Here is a 25862-nt window from a genome sequence, read left to right on the forward strand (position 1 = left end):
TATAAAGAGCAGAGCACCCTTTTTACACAGATTCCCAAGATTTTTGTCTAAAGAGATTAGCAAAGTCCTGCAATTCCTTCTTTGCAGATAAACCTTTTCCTCTAGATTTTGACTCCAGAAGTGAGTACCCTCAGTCATGTTGGGATCTGACTCTGGGTCTAGAAATAATAGAGGTGAGTATGGAGTGGGGCATGAGAAGAATTGGTGTGCTGGTCATTGTGTTTGCTCCTTCCCATGCATTCTTTGCCTTCTCTGTCTCGCTAGGTGCTTTCTCACACTGACCTCTACGACTATGTCACCTGGCCTCCTTTGATTTCTGCCTTCTTTTTAGTTTAAGATGATGGGAAGCAGAGGCTCTTGGACAGTCAGGGGACGGGAGTTCAGAGTTTTAATTTTCCCTTCTACTTTCTTCTTTTGCCAGGGTCCTCCAATATCTAGGGCTCTTTCATTCATATTTGTGCAGTCAAATGGTAAAGGCCTTATCAGATGAAGAAAGAGGTTGCTTTGGCTACAAGGAGGTGTAGCTTGTACTAGGAATTCTCCAAGTCCCCTAGTTCTCAAATCCTCCTAAAAAGCTCCACTCCACTTCTTGGATCCCATTGTTTTCCATTATTGCTCTACATTTAGCTGGAATCTGTATATTTAATCAGTGGGGTTTGTTTTTCTAGTACTTAAGCCTTGTGTCTCCGAGAGGTAAAATATTCTTTCAGGTCATGCTGTGCTTTGAGATATATCTAGTGGTTGACTTTGTTATTCTCTCTTTTAAACTGGCCAGAGCCAATAGAAGAAGCCATCCACTCCTCTACACAGAATTACTCAGATGCTTTATATTGTTCCATGACAATGAAAGCTTGGTTCCCCACAGCCTGGTCCTCAAAAACACTTCATTTCAAGTGACCCCAGGAGATACTTTGATGAACTGTTTCTCTCTGCTGTTTGCCATGAGCTGCAAGATTCCCTTTATTGTGTACTAGGGGGATTTTTACTCCCTTCAGCCTGAATTGGGCCAAATGACCAGTCCTAGATCTGCCCATTTCTTTAAGGCATCTGTCTACTCGTGCAGTTCCATTCCCTGGTATCAAAATATGTTTTGATTAGCATAGTTGATTTTAAGGTATGGCAATTACCTTTAGATAGCTTAAGCCAGAAAGGAAAATTTTGGAAGGACATTGAGTAGCTCACAGATTCCATTCTTGGAAAAATGGACAGAAACTAAGTGAAGAGTCTAGAAAAAAAGAAAATTCACTAAAGTCACGCCAGAGCAATAATATGGTTAGGATTCTACCACAGGACCAGGCCCTAGCCTGACACACCAAGGCTGTGAATAATTTCTCAACAGATCTTGCACATCAGAGTCATTTTCTCAGATTTCAAGTGTTAAGATCTCAGATTGAACATCTGATAGAATAAGCTTGAGCTTTAGCTGTTAGTGAGTGAGTATGAGCCTGGACCTTACCTCCCACTGATGTCCACACAAAAGGGAATTCATGCTAAATTAAAGGAGTGCCCAGTGGCTGGTTGGCTAAAAGTCAAGACAAAAACTAAATGAAGCAATCAGTGTCTAACATACCATCCTGCTTTCCTGACTTTTTTGGATGGTCAGAGTCCCTTTAAGTGGTCAACGTTGGAAGAGCAGTCATACAGACTGGGTAATTCTTGGCAACAGCAACTCAAATGTGGAAGGAATAACTACTCAAACTAGTGATGGGCCTTGGTTTGCACATGGTGATGGGCATCATTTATAGTCTAAACTCCATTTCTCCCTTTCTTCTTTCTCCCTAATATCCCAATTGGCCACAAAACTCTATTGATTTGTGGTTCATACTACTATAGAGATTTGATAATTTTATGTTTTATTATTTGTAATGTTGACTGATTCGTCAAATCATTAAGTGCCATACCTAGTGTCAAACATGAAAATAAAGTAGTTCTGAGTCCAAGGAAAGATCTTATTTTACTCTCACTCTCTTTTTTTATTGATGTAGTTTCTTTTTCTCTGTTTCTTTTGTTTCTCTGAGTTTATCAAAATTTAAAAATTGTGCATTTTGTATTTACGTTGCTGCAGGTAATTTCTTCCACTATGACTATTTAGCGTGATGTTTTGATTCTCATCATGATATTAATGCCATTTTAAAAATAGCGTACAGGGGAATATTCATTATTTCTTGTGGCATTTTGCCAATTTGTTATCTAGAAATTATAGTTTTCATATACAATAAGCTCTTATGACTTAGGTAATTGAAAGAAAACTTTCCATTTTGTGGAAACTTTCCATTTTGAACAATACACACTGGATTGGAAGGTCCCAGCGCTGTCACTGGTGACCATAACTTTGACCAGCTGAGGCCAGCTTTTCCCTCATGATCACAGTATGGAAAAAATAAACAATATTACGTATCTACTATTTTTCAATTAAAAGAATAGGGAATGATATTTGGGGATGTTCTGAGTAGGTCATAGAGAATATGTGGTTATCCCATGAAGTTAAAATACCATGTTGGTGTCTGGCTTTCCCTGACCACACCCAACCTATAAAATAGCTAGAGGAAGAATTTCCCTTGCTGCAGCTTCCCCACGAAGGGGATATCCTTCTGCTGTCTGTCTATCTTATCTCCTCCCTTCTTCACCAGACACTGTGTTATATGGAATGTATATGGTCACAAATGCCTCATTTCCAATTCCACAGAGAACAACTTGGCTTTTGACTTACATGTTGTCAAATAGCCAATTAAATAAGATTTTCCACTTTTCAAGTGGTGTTAGGGTGTCGCCTAGATAAAATATCTGTCATCATATCACACTGGCACATCTGTTGACTAGATTCAGCTGAATCTAACATTTTTAAGGTGGTTAGAACAGCAGATTTGGAGTGGGATGAAAAACAAGGCCGGCAGCTCCAGGAGCCTGTATAGTTTTTATTACTTATGGGCTTAGCTTTGAAAAAATCGACAGCTATAGTTCAGACAGGTCCTTTCATATTTAAAAAGGAAGTCTTAAAGTATCAATTAATTTTAATGAGCAGTCTCTCTACTGATAGGTACATATATATCCCTAAAGACATTCCAACTATACTTATCAACATCTGGAAGCAGTATTGGTCAAACCACATGCTTATTTCCTAACTTCAAAAAACATTTTTTGAAAAGAATCTTTTGTAAATTCTGGCAGGAGGCTGTGAATAGTTAGAAGGAGACCTTTCAATATATTATAATGTGTGAGTTATAACTGTAGAGCAATACAGAGCTTAGAAAAAAAGAGAAACATATCAGCAACAATGTGATTAGGTTAGAAGAGCTGAGTATTCTATTGTACTCACTGAAAGGCTGGTCTTTCTTTCTTCTTTTGTTTGTTTGTTTCTCTTTCTTCCTCCCTCCCTCCCTCCCTTTCTTTCTCTCTCCCCTCCTGCTCTGCCCTCTCCCCTCCCTTCCTTCCTTCTTCCCTCCCTCCCTCTCTTCCTTCCTTTCTCTCTCTCTCTCCCCTCTCACTCCCTTCTTCCTTCCTTCTCCTCTCCCTCCCTCCCTCCATTATTCCTTCCTTCCTCCCTCCCTTCCTTTCTTCTTTCCTTTCTCTCTCTCTCTCCCCTCCCTCTTTGTTTCTTTCTTTTCCCCCTTCCTTCTTTCTTTCCTTTTTTCCTTCTCCTTCCCCTTCTTCTTCCTCTCCCTCTTCCTCTTCTTCTTCTTCTCCTCCTCTCCCCCTCCCTCCTCTCCTCCTATTCCTCCCCCCTCCTCCTCCTTCTCCCCCTCTTCCTCCTTGTCCCCTCCCCCTCCTCCTCCTTCTTCTCTCTCTCTTCCTCTCCCTCCCCATCCTCCCCCTCTTCTCCTGTTCCTCCCCCTCTCCTCCTCCTCTCCTCCTCCTTCTCCCCCTCTTCCTCCTTCTTCTCTCTCTCTTCCTCTGCCTCCCCCCCCCGCCCCCTCCCCATCCCTCAGCTGAATTTCAGCAGCTACATAGCTAGCTCACATTCCAAAAGATGAGGCTGATTGATCTTTTGATCAATCCAAAGAATGGGAAACTTTTATTGACATCAAAAACTTTAAAAATCCTGCTCTCTAGGCTGAGGTGAATAGAAGTGAATTGAAAAGAGAAGAAATAAAAAAAGGAAAAAGAAAAAAAATATATGCTTCAGAGGAAACACAACACAGCAGAAGTTGTAGACACTAGAAGACAGGAGCTGAGAATGAGTTGTAAGAAATAGATAATGCAGAACTACAAAGTTCATGATGTACCTCAGACTTGATTAATTCACTCTTTTTTTCATTCAAACCACATTTATTGAGTTAATCCTATGTGACAGATATTAGGAAAATCCTGGAAGGTTCAAAGGTGAACAAATACTGTCCCTGTCTCTGTCTCTAGGTGCTCACTGATGGGTGAGGGTGGGGAAATGTGGACACATGTTATAGGTGCTATACTGCGTGCATGCAGATGATACACTGGGAGCACAAAGGAGGAACTTATCACTTTTCCTTGGAAAAGGGAGCAAGAAGGCTAGAAAAAGCTCTGTAGAAGAAGTCATATTTGAACTGATCCTTAATTAAATTTTATATACTTCTTTACAGTCCAGCATAGGCCAATGGAGGTATTCAAAATAAGAATTAACTGCCTTACTGACCCCATTAAATAGTGACTGTAATGGTGTCTGAACCATCTAAGAAAAGTTCTTACACTCAGTACAACTTGTGTGTGCTTTAAGACTTAACTTGATGACTCCATCTGCTCTATGAACCCTTCTTTGGTCACCGTGGCTTGAATTGTTCTTATTAGAATTATTACAGTACCAAGCACCACGTTTAGTCTATCATCCTTAGATCATAGTGCTTCCCATTGCACGTAATTGTCCTCATAACTGGATTATAAATTCACCAAAGTCCTTGGATCACTTCTCTAGTAAATTCTAGCATGGGCTATTGGATTTATACTTGCAAAATGAGTAAATAAATGTGGTGACACCCTTGGTACCTCACTAGATTATTCTTTGATTATCCGGAAAATGTAATAATTATTTCTAGGCTCTTCTCTAGTACAGAATTGTGAATGTAAGGCTCAACCTGTGTCCTAGCACTACTTAATCTCACTATGGAAAATTAAGTACATCTGAAAGCTAGGGAAGAAGTATAGGTATTGGCTTTGGATGGTATGCACTTTGACAAGAATGTTACCTGAGATTAGAAAATAACTGTTTGGAGGGGATTGTAGTATGGTCCCAGCTCTAGATTGCTACTCTGGGAGATTCACTGAGGGAGGGTGGGAATCACTTATAAGGGTGTGGAATTCATCTGTGAAGGTTATCTCAGTGCAGTCCCATCTGGTGGACACTGGTGAATAACAAGCCAATTGTGTCCTAAAAAGATGGCATTGATTCTAAAATATAAAATTATGAGATCAAGTGTTTCCTCATTAAATTTACCCATCAGTTGGTCAATGTTGATGAATAGGAAAATAAAGACCCAAGGTTCAAATTTTTTTGCATTATGGAATTTGTATTTTCAGCTAATGATGTGGGACCCAATAGTTCTCTCTTTCAGAGGTTCACTTTACCTGTCTCAGAAATTTTCTGTGAATGGGGAGATATGTTTTTTTTTCTGGTAATTGAGAATGTAGGTCAAAGTGTGAGAACTGTTTTGCAAATGAAAGCTGTTGCAGCATGAATATCCAAGATATTGTTATTATTTTTGCTGTTATCTCTACCTGCTAATTACCTGGAGACCAGTTCATCCACTAAAACCTAACTTTTTTTTTTTTTTTTTCAGGGCCACACCCACAGCATATAGAGCTCCCAGGCTAGGGATTGAATTGGAGCTAAGGTTGCTGGCCTACGACACAGCCACAGTAACGCCAGATCTGAGCTATGTCTGTGACCTACAACACAGTTTACGGCAATGCCTGATCCTTAACTCACGGAGCAAGGCCAGGGATTGAACTGGCATCCTTGTAGATCCTAGTTGGATTCATTTCTGCTGCACCACAATGGGAACTCTATAAAACCTAACTTTCTAATTGAGATTACGAAGAATTTATAATGTTATATACTAGCCATCTTTCTTTAAATTTTTTTTCCTTTCAGAGTTCCCATTGTGGCTCAGTGGTTAATGAATCCGACTAGGAACCATGAGGTTGCGGGTTCTATCCCTGGCCGAACTCCATGGGTTAAGGATCCAGCGTTGGCGTGAGCTATGGTGTAGTTTGCAGACACGGCTTGGATCTGGTGTTGCTGTGGCTCTGGCGTAGGCCGGTGGCTACAACTCCGATTTGACCCCTAGCCTGGAAACCTTTTTTTTCCTTATGATATTTACATGGTTAAATATGTGAGGTGCAAAATTATAACATACAGATAGATGAATAGGATATAAAAGAATATAAAAGGATCCTCTCTGGATCATTCTACATTTCTTTGAAAAAAATTGAGAAATAACAGGAAATACAAGCATAAATAAGTTTTAGTTTATTTAAAATTAATTATAGGGGAAAGGAAACTCTAAGTCTTAAAAAATAAAGATCCTTCGGAGATTAATTTTGATTAAATGAATTAAAAATAGTGTTGTTAGATTAAAGAAAATAAAAAACCAAATTCTTTGAAAATTTTAAAGTCAAAATGCTTAAAAATTCCAATTTAGAGATTTAAAACATGAATATAAGCTTCTTCCCAACTGAAAGGGAAGAAGTCCCTCTTTTCCTGAGAATGTGATAAGGACTTAATAAGCAAATCCTCCCAAAATTCTAAAAGTTCAGAAAAAAACCCCTGCATAATACAAATATCTCTGCTCTTCAGATAATGAGAAATCACAGAATAGATTGAAATAAATGTGCTTCTTCTTCCAATTGGTTAAAAACCACCATTGGATCCATTAAACAAGTTTAGAGAACATAAGATGACACAGGAATGTTTTCTAGGATGTTAATATCTTAGAGACACTTTATATAAAGAAGTACTGCTAGTTACTGGACATCGTAAAACAGAATTATCCTAAAATCTTTCCAATAGTAAAATTGTGATTACTATAGTGGTACTAGAATTTATAAGTTACAAAGATGCTGTAGCTATATTTTCTGGCAGTGAAGTCCTTGATAAGAGAAATATCCAAAATCATGGCCTACAGAAATTATTCAAGATGTGCATTATTATGCTAAGCAATAGAAATAAAATTATCCTTGTCAAGCTTAACATAATGACATTAATTAATATCACAATCTCTTTTTATTTTAAAAGTTAGGCCTTATCTGTAGTACTTTTGCTGTTATAAGTGTAATGAAGTTTGGTAAGTTAGACATTAAAATAGGTGTTTGACAAGCAGAACTCCACTTGGAGCTGAAAATGCAGTTGCTTTATAAACAACAGTATTGGAATCCTGCTATTTCATTATGCTTATTTAATAAAGGAAAATACAGTTACTAAAATAGTGACTGTTGAGAAATTAAGAAATTCACATTAGCTATTCAGATAGCCAGATTTATCACTATTTTAAGATGGAATATTTTATTTTCCTAGTGCTTATGTAAATATGGATGTTATTGACCCATATTATTATTTCTATACAAAGAAGTAAAACAAAACCAAAATTCTAACTAATAAGACATATTTGCTAAATACATACACTTTTTTTTACAAGGTGGTACAGCCTGCTATTTGTTGTTAAATATTTTAAGCAAGAACTAATATTTAAAGATTGGAAATTCTAGTTATCCATACTGAAAACACATTTGTCATTTTACTCTGTGTCACTTATTTTCATTCAAGCAGGCCTACATTTCTTGAACCGTAAAGGTAAAGAAAATAGAATAGGATCTCAGAATTCTCCTTAAGTTGATAGAAGTCAAATTACAGTTAGCTGGGTGGGAGCCCACAATGCTGAGTTGGAGGTGAGTTTGCTGGTTTGTACACTAGCAAGACTGAATGATTTACCTTGCCTCAACTGAAAGTCGATAAAAGCAGTACCATTGCTAGGGTCTAGAAACTGAGGAAAATGTAAGGGCACAAGCATGGAAGCCCATTCAGAAACATTTCCTGTGGACAATGGGAGGACCAGCCTCATCATATTCCTGCTTACTGATCCACATCTGCTGGAATGTGGACAGGCTGGCCAGGATGGAGCCCCCGATCCAAACGGAATACTTGCGCTCTGGGGGAGCTATGATCTTGATTTTCATGGTGCTGGGTGCCAGGGCTACGATTTCCCTCTGCATCCGGTCAGCAATGCCAGGGTACATGGTGCTGCCTCCAGACAGCACAGTGTTGGCATACAGGTCCTTGCGAATATCCACGTCACACTTCGTGATAGAGTTGAAGGTTGTCTCATGGATCCCGCTGGACTCAATGCCCAGAAAGGAAGGCTGGAAAATGGCTTCAGGGCATCGAAAGCGTTCATTCCCAATGGTGATCACCTGCCCATCGGGAAGCTCATAGCTTCTTTCGAGTGAGGGGGATGCAGCAGCACCGACCATCTCTTGTTCGAAGTCCAGGGCCACGTAGCACAGCTTCTCTTTGACATCGCGGACAATCTCCCGCTCGGCTGTGGTGGTAAAGTTGTAGCCTCGTTCCGTCAGGATCTTCATGAGGTAGTCAGTCAGGTCTCTGCCAGCCAGGTCCAGACGGAGGATGGCATGGGGCAGGGCGTAGCCTTCATAGATGGGCACTGTGTGAGTGACCCCATCCCCAGAATCCATCACGATGCCAGTGGTCCGGCCCGAGGCATAGAGGGATAACACAGCCTGGATAGCCACATACATGGCAGGTGTGTTGAAAGCCTCGAACATGATCTGAGTCATTTTCTCTCGGTTGATCTTGGGGTTGAGGGGGGCCTCGGTGAGGAGGATGGGGTGCTCATCTGGTGCCACACGGAGCTCATTGTAGAAAGTGTGGTGCCAGATCTTCTCCATGTCATCCCAGTTGGTGACCACTCCATGCTCAATGGGATACTTCAGGGTCAGGATGCCCCTCTTGCTCTGGGCTTCATCCCCCACATAGCAGTCCTTCTGGCCCATGCCTATCATGACGCCCTGGTGCCGGGGACGCCCTACCATGGAGGGGAACACAGCCCGGGGGGCATCGTCACCACCAAAGCCTGCCTTGCACATCCCTGAGCCATTATCCACCACCAAGGCAGACAGCTCATCATCAGTCATGGTGCTGGCCAGAATCTTGCAGGTGGGTGAACAGAAGCTAAATATAAATACCAGACTGGTGTGCAAGACAGGGATGAACAGGCTGAAAACACTTCAGAACTGCCTTCGGAGGGGGAGCCTGTGCTGTGATGACAGGTATTTATAGGTACACACTGGCACCACCCATGTCCTGTCCCACCGGTTCCCAGCATTTTTGGGTGGTGTTGCCTTTGAGGTATTAATGATGATGATGATTATACAGATCATTAGTAGACCTTCCTTCATAAGGAGAAAATTGGCTACCGAGTGGCCAAATCTTAAGTTACTGTAATTAGGCAACCCACACATGGATGTCAGCCTGCTTTAGTGCAGTGTCTAGACAACTATGATGATACTATGGGGGTATAAAAGCAAGATGAAAGAAAGCTAGTGTGAGGTCAGGGTAATACCACCAAAAGGGCCACTCTTTCTCCAGCTTACAGTCTGTGTCCATTTTCTCTATATTGGCTTTAACTTTTCTTTCTTTTTTTTTTTTTTTTTTTTTTGTAGTTACTTTTTAAAAAAAAATATAGTTGATTTATAATGTGCCAATTTTTGCTTTACGGCAAAGTGACTCAGATATATATATACACATTCTTTTTTATTTTTTAATTTTTTGCTTTTTAGGGACACACCCATGGTGTGTGAAAGTTCCCAGGCCAGGGGTCATATTGGAACTGCAGCCACCAACATACACCAAAGCCTCAGCAATGCCAGATCTGAGCCATGTCTGCAACCTATACCACAGCTCACGGCAATGCTGTATCCTTAACCCACTGGGTGAGGCCAGGGATTGAATTTGAATCCTCATGGATACTAGTTGGATTCATTTCCCTGAGCCATGACAGGAACTCCTATACATTCCTTTTTAAAAATTTTATTTTTCATCATGATCTATCACAGGATTTTGGACATAGTTTCCTGTGCTACTACTACTATATAGTAGTTTATCCATTCTAAATGTAATAGTTTACCTTACTAACCCCAAACTCCCAGTCCATCCCACTCCCCCTGTCCTCCCTTTGGCAACCACAAGTCTATTTTCTATGTCTGCGAGTCTGTTTCTCTTTCATAGATCAGTTCATTTGTGCCATATTTTAGATTTCACACTTACCACTTATAGGTGATATCATATTTTAGATTTCACACTTATCACTTATAGGTATTTGTCTTTCTGACTTACTTCATTTAGTATGATAATCTCTAGTTGCATCCATGTTGCTTCAAATGGCATTATTTTGTTATTATTTTTTTTTTTCTTTTTGCAGTTGTACCTATAACACATGGAAGTTCCTGGGCTAGGGGTTGAATTGGAGCTGTAGCTGCAGGTCCCTGCCATAGCCATAGCAATACCTGATCCAAGCCACATCTGCAACCTACACTGCAGCCTGTGGCAATACTGGATCCTTAACCTACTGAATGAGGCTAGGGATTGAACCTGTATCCTCATGGAGACTACATAGGGTCCTAAAGCTGCTGAGCTACAATGAGAACTCCTATTTTCCTCTTTTTAATGGCTGAGTAGTATTCCATTGTATATATCCATTCTTCTGTATCCATTCATTTGTTGATGTATTTAGGTTGTTTCCATGTCTTGCCTATTATGAATAGTGCTGCTGTGAAAAGTGCATACAACTTTTTGAATTATAGTTTTGTAAATATATTCCCAGGAGTGAGATTGCTGGATCATGTGGCAATTCTGTTTATAATTTTCTAAGGAACCTCCATACTATTTTCCATAGTGGTTTTAACTTTTCTTTCTTAATACATTGTTCTTATGAATTTGACTCTGCAAACTTCCCTTTTTTTAAGATTTTTTCCCCCCATTAGATTCGTAATATATCAGGGTATAATCATGACAGAAACTTAAAAAAATTTTTTTTACTTATTTAATTTTTTTTAATGGCCTCACCCAAGCCAGGGAGTGAGTCCAAGTTGCAGCTGTGACCTACACTGCAGCTACGGCAACACCAGGTCCTTTAACCCACTGCACTGGACCAGGAGTTGAACCCAAGCCTTTGGAGTGGCCTGAGCCACTGCAGTCAGGTTCTTCACCTACTGTACCATAGTGGGAACTCTTGATAGAAATTGTTTTAATGAATGAAAATGATGAGTGACCAAGAGTGGCCTGACAGCTGTAATTATAATACATTTATATCCTGTAAAATTTAGGGATATTTAACAGACCTCTAACACATTACAGATCAAGTAAAATCAAGAAAGTAAACCACTACAGGTTTAATTTCCTGGTGTAAGTTTCTAATAACTAGATTTCATTAAGTACTACCATGGGCAGACATTGTTCATAGAACTAGGTTTATTGGGTTCATGTTGATTGCATAGAGGCTGAGTGTCCAATTATCTTGCATGATTTATTAAAGTGCAAATTATAAAAATTTTATGTATTTATTTGCAATAACGTTTGAATTACACAACAGTGAACAAAGTTTAGTGATTTAGTGCATTTAAAAATAATATATTTGAATTGATCTTTAAAATGTTTTGATCTTCTGGGGAGTTCCTCGGTGGCTCAGGGTTTTCACTGCTGTGGCTCTGGTTACTACTGTGGTTCCCGTTTGATCCCTGGCCTGGCAACTTCTATCTGCTTTGTGGATGTGGCCAAAATGTCTCGGTAGTTGTTAAAATGTACACAATTAGAATAGTAAGTGTTCACTTTCCTTCAGTTTTTAGGATACGTTACACCTTGATCATTTCATAGGAATAGTTTTTTTGGGTTTTATTTTTCATATAGAAATATAGACAACCAGGTTACATATCATATGTAGCATGATAAAACAAAGGATATTGGGAGTTCCTGTCGTGGCTCAGTGGTTAACGAATCCGACTAGGAACCATGAGGTTGCAGGTTCAGTCCCTGCCCTTGCTCAGTGGGTTAACGATCCGGCGTTGCCGTGAGCTGTGGTGTAGGTTGCAGACGCGGCTCGGATCCTGCGTTGCTGTGGCTCTGGTGTAGGCTGGTGGCTACAGCTCCGATTCAACCCCTAGCCTGGGAACCTCCATATGCCGCGGGAGCGGCCCAAGAAATAGCAACAACAATAACAACAACAACAACAAAAAGAAAAGGCAAAAAGACAAAAGAAAAAAAACAAAAAAAAAAAAAACAAAGGATATCAGCAGTGTCTTATAGAAAAACAACAATTAAGGGAGTTCATTACTTTGTCCTGTGTGTGTTAGGTAAATCGGATGTAATTCCCCTGTCAGCTCTTCTAAAGCATATCGATTTTTCATGCCGTGTCTGAATTCTCCAAAACCTTTCTTTTGGTTAATTAATTAACTAGTCAACTAAATTATGGTTGCTTTGTAAGAGGTAGCAGCAGTCCTGCAGTACTGGACAGACTTGTATCCTTTAGTTCAAGGCCAGATCTAGGTAGTGTCTTTGCTCATGAGCTTCTTGGAGAGTCATGGTAACATCAAGCCATGAGTATCCAACCCTCTTTTTTGTCTACAACTTGATACAGACTTATTTTTCTTTGAGTTTTGCTAGTGCTTTACCCTATAAGCTGCCTTCAAAACCTTCCTTCTGATGACCAGTCATGGAAAAATGTGGGCTTCTTTATAGAATCCATAGTTTTTCTTTTTTTTCCACTAGGAGTATCTTTTCCCTTAATTTTCTGTAACTGCAAACTCAATTCCTCCTGCAACAGAGTTAAAGAGTTCACTGTGAAACCTTCAACTGAATGGTTTTGTGTACTTCCTTTTTGTGTAGCACAACCAAATTTGTGATTAAAACACTATTATATTGCTCTAGGATGGTGCTTTTGGAAATGTCTTTTTTTTTTTTTTGAGACCTATAACAAACTACATGCACATCCTACAAAACCAAAACCAAAACCAAAAAAAAAAAAAGAAAAAAAAAATCCAAGACCATCACATTTCACACCAGTTCCTATTTATGAATCTATAGTTTGGAATATAAAACAAAAACATGCCAGTGTAGGAATTCATATGACACCAAGAGCAATCTTTAAATTCTAGATTTACTATAATGCTCTTCTTAGAGTTGCCTTTGAACTGAGAGCTGGCTGGTAATGAGTCCACACAGTATAATTGATGCTTTATGAGTGAGGCTGATGTGTGCTTTTGCTGGAAGACCTTCTAACCTCTGTTTTAATATTGGTGTCCCAAGAGAAATTTTCATCAATTATATATTCTTAAAGTATGCTGAAGTTCTTTTAATTAATGCCCAATAATACAAGAGGGACGTATCATAATTCAACATCCATCTAAAAATATCTGTGGGACTGGTTAAATTTTAAAAAAGTAGTAAGAACTTGAGTGAGTAAAACATTGGAAGAGGGGTTTACAAAAGCTGGACTCTGGGGGGCAGTTCCTGAAGGTAATGGATTTTGTGACTGACTGGAATTTACAAATGTTTAGTCAGTTACCTAAACTTAAAACCTATGGGGGCCTTTATGATTAACCTTTGGAAGCCCAGAATATCACTTTCTTTTACATTTGGCCTAGTTTGACAATCACTCAGTGAAACACAACCCTAGGGAAACATAGGTATGTGTGTGACACGTACAAACTGTAGGCTGCGGGGACTGGGAGCAGTGCCCTACTCCCCATCACAGGCGCCTCATGCTCTCGCCTTTTCCAAGGAGCCTTCGACTGATTCAAACCAGACACTTATTCAGCATCCCATGTGCTGGGCTCTGGTGACATATTGGTGAATAAAGCACAGCTCTTATATTTAAACTGTTATCTGTCTGGTGGGTGGAAGTCCCCTCTCAACAGACTGACTTGTGGTCACTCTACACTGAGCCAGGAGCAGCCAGCACCTGTTCTGGTGGGGCACTCCCTGTGGACTGTTTTGAAAATCATTCCCCAGTATACATGGTTAATGTATAGAGAGAAGGAGCCTGGGATGATATGAAGGTGGAGGGGAAAGCCCTTGAACCTGGGGTGAGGGGAAGGGGCAGGAAGAGGCCAGGGAAGAAGACCCTTTGCCTGAGTCTCAGAGGGTGAACAGGAGGCTCCTGGTGACCCATGGAGGGGACATTGCAGGTGTGAATACCATCTTGGAAAAAATCAGAGAATCGAGAATGTATTTATTTGGACCTAGGTTTGTATACAGGGTCAACAAAGGTTTGGAATGGAGTCTGGATCCTAGCCGGCAAGAGAGAAGGAGGGCAACTCTAGAATTGGGTGTCACTTTCCCTCTGGGCACAGAAGATTTGATCAGGGGCCCCTGGACCATGTGCCCATAGAGGCTATGTCCTAGTGATTATCTCCTGTCCCCAGATGCTCATCTCTTGACCAAACTGCTGAGACTGAGAGTTTTAATGAGGCCCCTTTCTGCTTCCACCTCTGGAATCCAGTTTGGAATGCTGAGTCAGCCACCTTCCTCTTTGGTCTTTCCTTGTGCCCCATGCTCTCTTTGTCCTTTGTAGGTTTTGTACACACGTCTACCTCTTCTGCTGGTGGACTGCTCTGAGAATCTCCTTCAACTATGCTCTGCTCTTAGTGGGAATTTGACACATGTTTATTTAATACATGAATGGGTAGGTCGTGAGATTTTCTTTTTTCATTACTCATTCTGCTCTTTTCATTGATAGATATAGCTGACTCCTTTTTAGACATTAAAAACTCATTTATATTATGGTTAAATACTAATATTTACATTTCACATTGATAAAATGGCTTAATCATATCTCAACCACTATGATGGTTCATTCAGGAGAAGTCTCTAAAATATGGTCTTAACAATTTCTTTTTTTTTGTCTTTTTGCCATTTCTTGGGCCGCTCCTGTGGCATATGGAGGTTCCCAGGCTAGGGGTCTAATCGGAGCTGTAGCCACTGGCCTAAACCAGAGCCACAGCAACGCGGGATCTGAGCCGCATCTGCGACCTACATCACAGCTCACGGCAATGCTGGATCCTTAACCCACTGAGCAAGGCCAGGGATCGAACCCGCAACCTCATGGTTCCTAGTCAGATTCGTTAACCACTGAGCCATGATGGGAACTCCCTGGTCTTAACAATTTCTTATGTAAACCCACCGAAACCAATTGCTGGTAATAGTTCCTAGTGATTTACAATTTGTGGTAATATATAAAATTTTGTAAAAATACATGAAAAATTTAAAAGTATGACAACCATGTCCCCAAATAAATCCTGGCTCATGTGTTTTTAAGGCAGGTGTGGGCAAGAGGGAGAAGGAGGTGGCATTGGTGAGGCGCCACTTGGCCCGTTCCAGGAAGCACTTGGGAGGATAATCAGGGCGCAAGAGTTGTTTTAGTGGTGCAGTGACCACAGCCCTCAGCCCCTCCTGGCCTGCTTTCTATGAGCATGATCCACATTCACTTCACAGGGTGTTAAGCAACCCCCCCACCCCAAGTTTAAAAGGACCATAAGTGGATGTTATGGCCGTTCTTCCTAATGCTTAACTTTAAAATATGCCATAGTTCAGCTTTCAGCTAGTTCACCTGACTTATAAACAAAGTTGTTAGGAGGAATGGATTCCTGTGTGCAGTAGATGAACTTTGAAGATACTTTGACTCTAAGGAAAAGGGGTTGGGGGAGAAACAGGGGATGAAGGTTGTGCAGATGGAAATATCAATATTCATAGCAGCTCAGCTGCTGCTGCTGTGAAGCACATATTATCCAAGACCGAGGCAAGTTCCAAGTTGTGTTATGATTCTGAAAGGTGGAGAAAGTAACAGTAAAAATTGTGACCCCTGACCACTTAGCGTGTGCCGGTCTCTTTGCTAAATGTTTTCCCTCTTCAGTCATCATGACAACCCTCACAAGCTACCTAGGATTGTCATCCCCATATTAGAAAGATTAAACTGAAGCTGAATGAGTACACTGACCAAAGCTACACAGACTGATATGATAGCAGCAATGTCAGAATTTGTACCTAAGCAGATCAACTCCAGAGCTCAAGTTCTGCCTGAAGATGGGCTAAAAACGGGATGCAGAGCATCTGGCTGACAATCAGTGAGAGAGAGCCAACTAGGGCTGTACCTATGAAGTCTTCGTATTCCCTGTTAGGAAACGTCATATTTTCTTTTCTTTTTTTTCTTTCTTTTTCTTTCTTTTAGGGCCACACCTGAGGTATATGGAGGTTCCCAGGCTAGGGGTTGAATTGGAGCTGTAGCTGCCAGCCTGCACCACAGCTCATAGCAACACTGGATCCTTTAACCCACTGAGCAAGGCCAGGGATTAAACCTGCACCCTCATGGATACTAGTCAGATTTGTTTCTGCTGAGCCGTGACAAGAACTCCTTATTCTATTTTATTTGATTTTTTATTGAAGTATAAATGATTTACAATGCTGTGTTAGTTCCTGTTGTACAGCAAAATGATTCATATATATATATGAATATATATATATGAATATATATATTTGTTATTCATATATATATGAATATATATATTTGTTTTCCTGTTCTTTTGAATATATATATGAATATATATATTTGTTATTCATATATATATATATATGAATATATATTTGTTTTCCTGTTCTTTTCTGTTATGGTTTATTACAGGACAGGATATTGAGGTAGTTTCCTGTGCTGTATAGAGTTTGTACTTGCTAATCCCAAACTCCTAATTTATCCTTCTCCCTACCCCTCTTCCCCTTTGGTAACCATAAGTTTGTTTTCTATGTCTGTGAGTCTAGGGAAACATCGTCTTAAAGTGTATAAACCTCATCTTAGGGTGAAGACCAGGTTAAATATTAAAGTCAGAAGAAGAAAACCAATAAACTTCTGGAGAACTTTAACTGGTTCTTTCATGTTATTAATAGGATATCAAGGAGCTCCCATTGTGGCACAGCAGAAACAAATCTGACTGACTAGTATCCATGAGGATGTGGGTTCAATCCCTGGCCTTGCTCAATGGGTTGGGGATCTGGTGTTGCTGTGAGCAGTGGTGTAGGTTGCAGAAACGGCTTATAGATCTTGCGTGGCTATGGCTGTGGCATAGGCCAGCAGCTGTAGCTCTGATTCAACCCCTAGCCTGGGAACTGGCAGGGATTGTGGTTCAGGAAGTATGGTGAGCCTGGGAGGGCCTGGGGTAATTGAATGCATCTGATGATCTCTGAAGCTGGCCAAGGATAGAAACCAGCCAAAATGGATAGAAACCAGCCAAAATGGATAGGGACTGCAGACTCTAGAAGTGAAGGTGACAAAACTTGAGAATAATGAGACGTTAGGTCAAAATAAATCCCTAGTGATCATACCACCTAAGAGCATAAGTTAAAGCCAGGGATAATTCTCTTGGGAGCTGAGATAATTTATAGTGTGTGAGGGATCAAGGGCCTGAGAAGACTCAAAGGGAAAATCTGACAGACAGAGGGAACAAGCCTGAATGCAGGTGTGATTTGATGTAACCTGGGCCAGGAGAGGTCACAGGTCCTTCAGGCTAGTTTAATGAATCTGGCCTTTCATAAAAACACAGAAAACAAAATATGAAAAATGCCTTGTGGCCACGGAGTTGTGTTTGCTGTTTCTTCTTCATTCTGGTGAACCTGGCTTTGTAACTGCTCTAGTATCATATCTAATTTCTTACACATTTTCATTAAGACCATCTATATATCCTTGTCTATACAACTGGATTGTGGACTGTCAAATGCTAGAGCCACAACAGTTTCCCTTCTTAGAAAGAGTGCTTGCCACTCTGGGAATGCACTGCATGGGTAAAGTACAAGGAAGGATGGGGGAGCGAGAAGGCTAACTCAGGGTTTGAAAGCTGCATAATTTACTTCCAGGGGAAAACTTAAAAAAATTTCTTTTTAATTATAATTGATTTACAATGTTCTGTCTGTTTCTTCTATATAGCAAAGTGACCTATACATATATGTACATTTTTTTCTTATATTATCCTCCATAATATTCTATCACAAGTGATTGGATATAGTTCCCTGTGCTACACAGCAGGATCTCATTGCTTATCCACTCCACATGCTATAGTTTGTATCTACTAACCCCAGACTCCCAGTCCATCCCACTCCCTCCCCCTCCCCCTTGGCAACCACAAGTCTGTTCTCCATGTCCATGAGTTTATTTCTTTTCTGTAGATAGGTTTCTTTGTGATGTCATATGGTTCCTAGTTGGAACTTACTTCACTTAGTATGAGAATCTCTAGTTGCATCCATGTTGCTGCAAATGACATTTTTGTTCTTTTTTACGACTAAGTAGGATTCCATTGTACATATCTACCGCATCTTCTTAACCCATCCATCTGTTGATGGGCATTTAGGTTGTTTCCTTGTCTCGGCTATTGTGAATAGTGCTGCAGTGAACATAGGGGTGCATGTATCTTTTTGAATGAAAGTTTTGTCTGGATATATGCCCAGGAATGTGATTGCTGTATCATATTATAATTCTATATTTAGTTTTCTGAGGTACCTCCACACTGTTTTCCATAGCGGTTGTATCAATTTACATTCCCACCAACAGTGTAGAAGGGTTCCCTTTTCTCCACACCTTCTCCAGCATTTGTTATTTGTAGACTTATTATTGATGGCCATTCTGACTGTTGTCAAGAGAAAACTTTTTTTTTTTTTTTTTTGTCTTTTTGCCTTTTTCTAGGGCTGCTCCTGTGGCACATGGAGGTTCCCAGCCTAGGGGTCTAATCCGAGCTATAGCCTCCAGCCTACACCAGAGCTACAGCAACATGGAATCCGAGCCACATCTGTGACCTACACCACAGCTCACAGCAGTGCCAGATCCTTAACTCACTGAGCAATGCCAGGGATCGAACCCACAACCTCATGGTTCCTAGTCGGATTTGTTAACCACTGAGCCACAGCGGGAACTCCAAGAGAAAACTTTTTGATTTATAGAATATGACTCAATGTAGTTCATTTGTTCCTAAATCAAGGGAAGCACTCTTTTTTTGGGACTCTCAGGAGACATAGTTAGGAAGTTATTTCCAGTATCTGGCCTCCTGGGGTTTTCTTAGTTATCTTTCTGCTGATGGCAAGGCAGCATGTTGTCTGCTGACAGAAATAGGATGAATGGGCAGGAAGACCCTTTGGGATGGAGTTCAGGAGAGGAGGGAACAGAAACTTATAGAGAAGGTAGGAAATCTAGAATCCAGTGAGGCCCGTGGATTTAAACCTGTCTCTTGATAGTTTTTCTTCCTTTAGTTATAATGTTACAAAGTCCAGGAAAAAAAAAAACAAAAACCAAAACAACAGCAAAGAAGCTACAGAAAAGATGGTTCTAGTATGTGGTGCTGGTTCTAGATTGCTCATGGGCCAGTCCCCCGTGTAACACAGAGCATACAGACTGCGCACAACTTCTTTGGTCTAGACAGTGTTCTACAAAGGTCTTTTAATTTTTAATTATAAATATTTGCAAATATGTAGATTCCTGAAGTCCCACTTCTCTTGAAAAAAAAAAAAAAAAGGAAAGATCAAACAACATGGACCTCATTCCCAAACTACAGCTACCACTTTAGCAGGGGTGTGATTTCTCCTTTCCCTCTTGGTCCTCACATTCCTGTGGTATTGCTTCCACCCAGCTTTGTTCATGCTTCTTGTAGGCATGTGAGTTTAATGTGTTCTGAGAAACTGAAGAGGAACCTGCATTTTGGGAGAGTGGGGAGGAGAGAAGAACAGGTGGGAACCTGTGTTCTGTGGTCCTTTTTTTTTGTTTGTTTTGGGAATGAGCTGGTATCCACAAGAGAGGAAAAATACTATGTGGCTGAGTTACTTTAATTACCTGTTGACTTTCCAATGTAACACTTAGTCTTTAGGAATTTAAAAAGGAATTGAGTTCAAAATATGGTAGGACAAGAAGGAAGGTTCTGTTCTTCATTGTTTTACTGATGCTGGGATATGGTGGAATAGGTTTGTGTTATAGAGGAGGGATTTTTCACTAAACAAGTAGAAGAAAATTGCTGAGAATATAATGCATTACAACTATATTTTTTTGTCAGCTATGTCTGTTTTTGCTTTGAACAAAAAATTCAGAGGTCTGGTGCCTTGGGTTTTCTCCTTTTCTGATTGGACAGGTTGAAGAAGACTGGCCTGAGTTTTTAAATATTATCTCATTCTGGATTTTTTTTTTTTTCTTTAAAGCAAGAAGTCTCTTCTTTTGAATACATTTCTCCTGTTCTGTCGAAATGAATGCGTTTTGCCTCTTCAGATCCCTTTCCTCTGAAACTATGAGTTCTTTGAAAAAAGGGTGCCTAAAGCTGCTACAATATAATGATTTGCACAAGGAAAGCATTGGTTGAAGAGCAAGTCTTCCTTTTGTTACATCCAGCTACAAATGGAATCTGGGTCAAGCTAGTGAAGTATCAGAAATTAGACTGTGGGATTAAAATAAATGAGGAAAAATTGTTGTTGATATCTCAGGTGAACTTTGATGATATTTTTAGTTCTAACCAAAAAGGAAAGAAAACCTAGATAAAATGTTGATGAGAAATACTGTATGGAACATAACAAATGCAAAAGAATTCAAGAATATTAACCCAAGGGCAAGCTTTGCCAAAGAAAGTAGAGTGTCTGGGGAGAGATATAAAGCAGAATTTTATTTTGTGCAAATCAGATATTCATTTATGGAAATGAAATATTAGCATATGACTCACACAGGAACCTGTCACTCCTTTCTCTAAAGCTTTTGATAACTGCCATTCACTTTAGAACAAAGTCCAAAGTGCTTAATATAGAGGTGAAGGCTCCCTATTATCTGGCTCCAACCTACTTCCCTAGCCTTATATTTACCATCCTCTCCTCCCCTGCCCTGGAAGCTTAGGCTCCAGTCTCCTGGGCTAATAGCTATTCCTGTTCCCCTGGACCTGCTGATATTGTTTATTTCTCTGGGGAATGTCCTTTCTACCTTCTCTGTCCTTTGATCTTCCATTGGTCTCAGATGCTCACCAGTTTTCCCCATAAAGCCTTCTCCAGTTTCGCTAGAAGGCATTAATTTTTTGCCTTAATTTCTTCCACGGCACTTAGCTTATATTCCTGGTGTGGTTCTTATCCCTTTCTGTTCTGTGTTTATTTATGTGCGTGGTTGTCTGCCTCAATACACCATCTAGATCATGCCCACATTTTATTTTTAACAGTGCCTACAAAAGGGTCTTATAACTTTAGTTGTTCTTTAATCTTTGACTATATACCTGTGCTTCCAATGTTTGTTTTTCAACAAATGCTTGATCGGGCTGTGTTAACATTCTAGCATATTCTGTGTATACGTTCTAACCAAGCACATCCAATACCAAATTCATCAGCTTCTCCAAAGTGCTCTGTTTATACTAGTGGCCTCAACATTTTCAAAATCACTCAGTTTTCTAATTCGGGAGTCATTTTTGACTCAACCATTTTTATTCTTTTTAAAAAACATAATGTGGTATGACATCAAACTCTATTGAATATTCTTGGGGATAATTTCTGTTTTTTTCATTTTTGTTCCTGTTTGCTCTATCTCAGTTTCAGCCTTGGATACTCACTTCACAGTTAGTTAAGCTCCAGAGTGCTTTGTGGAATATCCCTTCCAACATCAAAATCTTTCCTAAGACCATGGCCAGCAAACTCTTAGATCATGTATACTGAATTTGCTACCACATAAAATCTAAACTTCTCTGCTCTGGGGAGTTCCACCTGTGGCTCAGTGGTAATGAACCAGACTAGTATCCATAAGGATGCAGATTCGATCCCTGGCCTCACTCAGTGGGTTAAGGATCTGGTATTGCCATGAGCTGGGGCATAGGTCACAGACGTGGCTCGGATCCCACATTGCTGTGGCTGTGTTGTAGGCTGGCAGCTGCAGCTCCTATTCTATCCCTAGCCTGGGAACTTACAAGTGCCATAGATGCGGCCCTAAAAAGCAAAAAACAACAAAACAGAAAACAAACAAATAAAAACAACTTATCTTTCCTGTTCTAATTCTACGGTAACTATCAAAACAGCTGTAGAATCTTCCCCACTTGGTTTGTTCCCATGCTTGCTAGGCCTGCAAACCGGGACATTTCAGAACTTCCCAAAGTCTCGGTCTCCTCTTCTCTGTGCCAAAGATAAGTGTACCTACCCCATAAAATTTTCTTGGGTTTGGCATGAGAGGGTACCTACAAAGTGTTTAGCAGAGTGCATAATGAGAGCAAGGGTGCAATATGTATTAGCAACAGCAATCATTGCATTTCCCAGGACACCACAGGATGCCTGCTCAGCTCTGCTCAACTGCACCTCCTTACTGCGAAGGAGGTGAAGAGCAGGCAGCAGGACAGCCTGGCAAGGATTCAAGTCGGGACTGAGCAAACCCTATGGGTGGGGCAAGAGTGTATGTTCTAAGAAAGGGAAAGTCAGGGATGACTAAAGGGAGGTGGACAATGAAGGAAAGACCCTGAAGCTGATGCTGAGTGATTTGAATGCCACAAGCCAGGCAGAGACTGGTCGTCCTACGTCAGGGATGCTATACTCTGAGTAGAGATGGAAACGAAACTGTTTCTCAGGATTCATTGATTTAGATGGTGTACAGCTGTAGAAAAAACAAGGCAAGAGGTTTTCTTACTGATCTAGATGCACTGCTTTTGTACTGCTGGGTTTGGAGGCACAGGGGGTTCTGTTTGCCCCTTTGACCACACCTTGGCTTGATGCTCACAGGAGTCCTCTGGTGGAGCTGAGTCTGGTCCCTGGACGAGCCCATGCCCTTCTCATGGTCGGGGGTGATTATTGGCAGAAACATGATACTGTAACTGGTCTGTGGGCCATTAGACATCAGTAAGGATTGTTGGTATTTTTCTGAAGCACTGGATTCTAGCCACTTCTAACCTGCTCAGGAGTCATTTACCTGTCCAGTGAGGCTGCACCTTGCAGATCTGTTTCAGTTTAGAGCACAAGCATTTCCTCATGTCAGTGGAATTTTAAATATTTTTGGAACATTTTCTAATTTGTGTCTGAAAGTTTACACCTACTTTGTAAGAATACAGAAATTCATGGTTCTACATAAATGATGGTTTAGACATGAGCAGAGATCACATATTCATACAATGTAAAGGACATTTTTACCATACACTTCAGAATGCCTGTCTGCTAATCTTCTTTGTCAAGGCTGGAGGAGACAATGCGCTGCAGGATCTTGTGTGCTGTACAGAAGAAACCTGCAATCATATCCACTAGGGTAACCTTTAGTCCTGTTCCGTGGACTTCCTGGAGTTATCATGGAGGCGGCAAGAAAGAGAGGAAAGAACACTGACTACTCCCAGGGCTCTGGATGTTCCAGATGTTTCACTAACCACCCAGATGGCCGTGGGCAAGCCACTTAGCTGCTATGACTCCAGTGTCCTCCTCTATAAAATGAAGTGAGGAGATTTTTTCTTCTCTGACAGATTGAACATATGCATTTGTCTACTCTCTCTCGAAACACTACTAAACTTTGCAATAAGGAAATAAAAAGGCAGTAAAATCAAGGACAAAGAGAACAGGAGGGGATGTGGAGCAGTGACAGTTTGAGAGCAGGAAAGATGTGAATGAAGGGTAACTAAGCTGACCTGAGGAAATGGAAACCTCATCTGGGAGTAGGGGAGGCCCAGCTCAATAGTGCTCTTCCTGCAGAGACCCAGCAAGGCTCAGTAAGCTGGGATCTGAGGTACTTCCAATAGTGGGGGAACATTTGGGTCAGGAACAGAAACATTGGCTGAAGATATGGACCCAAAGCAGGTATGTCAAAGATTCTCTCCTGCCCCTGCCTCATATCTCTGGGGCTTTAGCTAGGAAAGCTGGGCTGACCCATATCTGGTTCTTAGGCTCTGTCATCCTCTAGCAGGCTAAGTCTGGATTTTTCACCTTGGATGGGCAGGTTTTCAAGAGAGTAAGTCTAAGCCTGCAAGGACTCTTGAGGCCTAGACTGGGAAATGACAGTGTCTCTGCCACACATTCAGCTGGACAAAGCAAGTCACAAGGGCAGCTCAAATTCAAGGCGAGGAGAGATAAGAGTCTACCTCTTTTGTGTGTGTGTGTGTGTGTGTGTGTGTGTGTGTGTTTGCTTTTTAGGGCCGCACCTGTGGCATATGGAAGTTCCCAGGCTAGGGGTCAAATTGGAGCTGCAGCTACCAGCCAATGCCACAGCCACAGCAACAGCAACACAGGATCTAAGCTGAGTCTGCATCCTACACTGCAGCTCACAACAACGCTGGATCCTTAACCCACTGAGTGAGGCCAAGTATCAAACCCATGTCCTCATGGATACTAGTCAGGTTCCTTATCGCTGAGCCACAGCGGGAACTCCATATTCTACTTCTTGATGGACAGAGCTGCCATGCCACATTAGCAGCAAAGGGTTGTGAATATGAAGAGTGGAAAAGTTGTGACCAATTTTGCAAACAATCTACCATAAAACACAGTAAAGAAGGGATTCCTAAAAAACCCCCACACTTTTCAAACTTGCATCCTAAAAATAATGGGAAAAAGGGGAAAAAAAAGAATTGGGACAAACAATTCAAAACCCATGCAAATCATCAATAAAAACAATTGATAATCAGGGAAATAACTTGGACTATGAAGGCAGGCAGCTTATTGTGGCTGGGGTCTGTTATGGCTGGGATGTAATAAGAAGTCAGAAATAACTGAGTAGGGATGTTGGCAACACTTACAGGAGAGCAGGGCTGCTAATAACTCACGCAGTGTAGACACGAGTGGCATTTTAATTCAGTTTAGTTGCTCTTAAGGTGCCAAGAGGCAGTACAAGCCAGGAGTGGAAAGCCACACAGGGCTGGGGTGTAGCCTCTAAAAACAAGGTAGAGGTGCTTGTTTTTAATTTTCAAAATATAGGCGAAACAGTTGCTGTTTGCCAATACAACAACAGACTTAAAAGCTTTTATTGCTGAAATTTGAAATTCCACTCCACATTCTATTCTCTCATGCTTAGGAAATACTGCATGTGAATTAAGGTCAGTTCTTCATTATAGTGACAATTTTTCTATGTGCCAACTGCATAGAAGCTAGTTTATATGGTAGAACTACTCCTTTTAATGGAATAGGCTCTACTAAGGGATTAAGTAAAAGTCTACACAGTGTGTGGAGTGCTCCTCAGCCTCCTTTCCCAAGTTGCCTTCAAAATCAGGCCTGCAGCCAGGCTTGCACCACTCAGGCAAGAGGGTGGGGGCCAAAATGAGCCACGAGGAAAGATCTCCAGATGCTATTAGTTAGGGGTCTCTCCAATCATCCCACAGTGAAGTCTATTACTTTAATCACTCAAAACTACCAGTCAGCTTCTCATTGCCTCACTCTTGAGTGTAAGTGACTGGCCAAGATACCAGCCATCTGAAAACAGCTTCTAATATGAAAGACAGACCCCAACAGGACAATGGGAACAAAAAGACCATGAAAGAAGCCAAGAAAATGCAAGAAACAAAGAAAAGAAAAGCCTGCAAAAGATAAAATGATACATAATATCCTCAGAGAGATAAAAGATGATATTACATCTATAAGGCAAGAACAGAATGACATAAAAGGAAGTATCCAGAGAACCAAAAAAAGCTCTTAGGACTTATAAACAATATTGCACAAGTAAAAATTTTAACATCACAACTGAAAGATTAAGTTGAGGTGCTTTCCAGAAAGTATAACAAAATGATAAAGATGCAAAAATAGGAGGAAAAAAATTAAAAAAAAAAATCAAAGGATTAGTCCAGCAGGTACAAAATCCAAGAGAGGGGAAAAAAAAAAAGTTTTCCAGAACTGAAAGATGTAAAATTCTAGATCGAAATTTTAAAGTTGCAAATAGATGGGAGAATCTATATCATAG

At 40.7% G+C, this 25862-nt stretch overlaps 2 protein-coding genes across 8 annotated transcripts in view; one reads left to right on the top strand and one right to left on the bottom strand.

Moving 5' to 3' along the window:
* LOC102159433 (uncharacterized) overlaps positions 1-25862 on the top strand; it is a 908266-nt gene that overhangs the window by 148606 nt on the left and 733798 nt on the right. The window lies entirely within an intron of this gene.
* ACTBL2 (actin beta like 2) lies at positions 7987-9117 on the bottom strand. Its single transcript, XM_005674480.4, has one exon. It carries the CDS (start codon positions 9115-9117, stop codon positions 7987-7989), a length of 1131 nt encoding a protein of 376 aa, XP_005674537.4.

The sequence above is a fragment of the Sus scrofa genome, chromosome 16 (genome assembly GCF_054392235.1).
Source record: "Sus scrofa isolate SSC_HxYL_T2T_F1_AM1 chromosome 16, Sscrofa_HxYL_maternal_Yorkshire_Landrace_v2.0, whole genome shotgun sequence".
NCBI lineage: Eukaryota > Metazoa > Chordata > Mammalia > Artiodactyla > Suidae > Sus > Sus scrofa.

What these genes read in the sequence shown, in the direction of transcription:
- ACTBL2 (XM_005674480.4), bottom strand. Translation starts at nt 9,117, where the DNA reads ATGACTGATGATGAGCTGTCTGCCTTGGTGGTGGATAATGGCTCAGGG.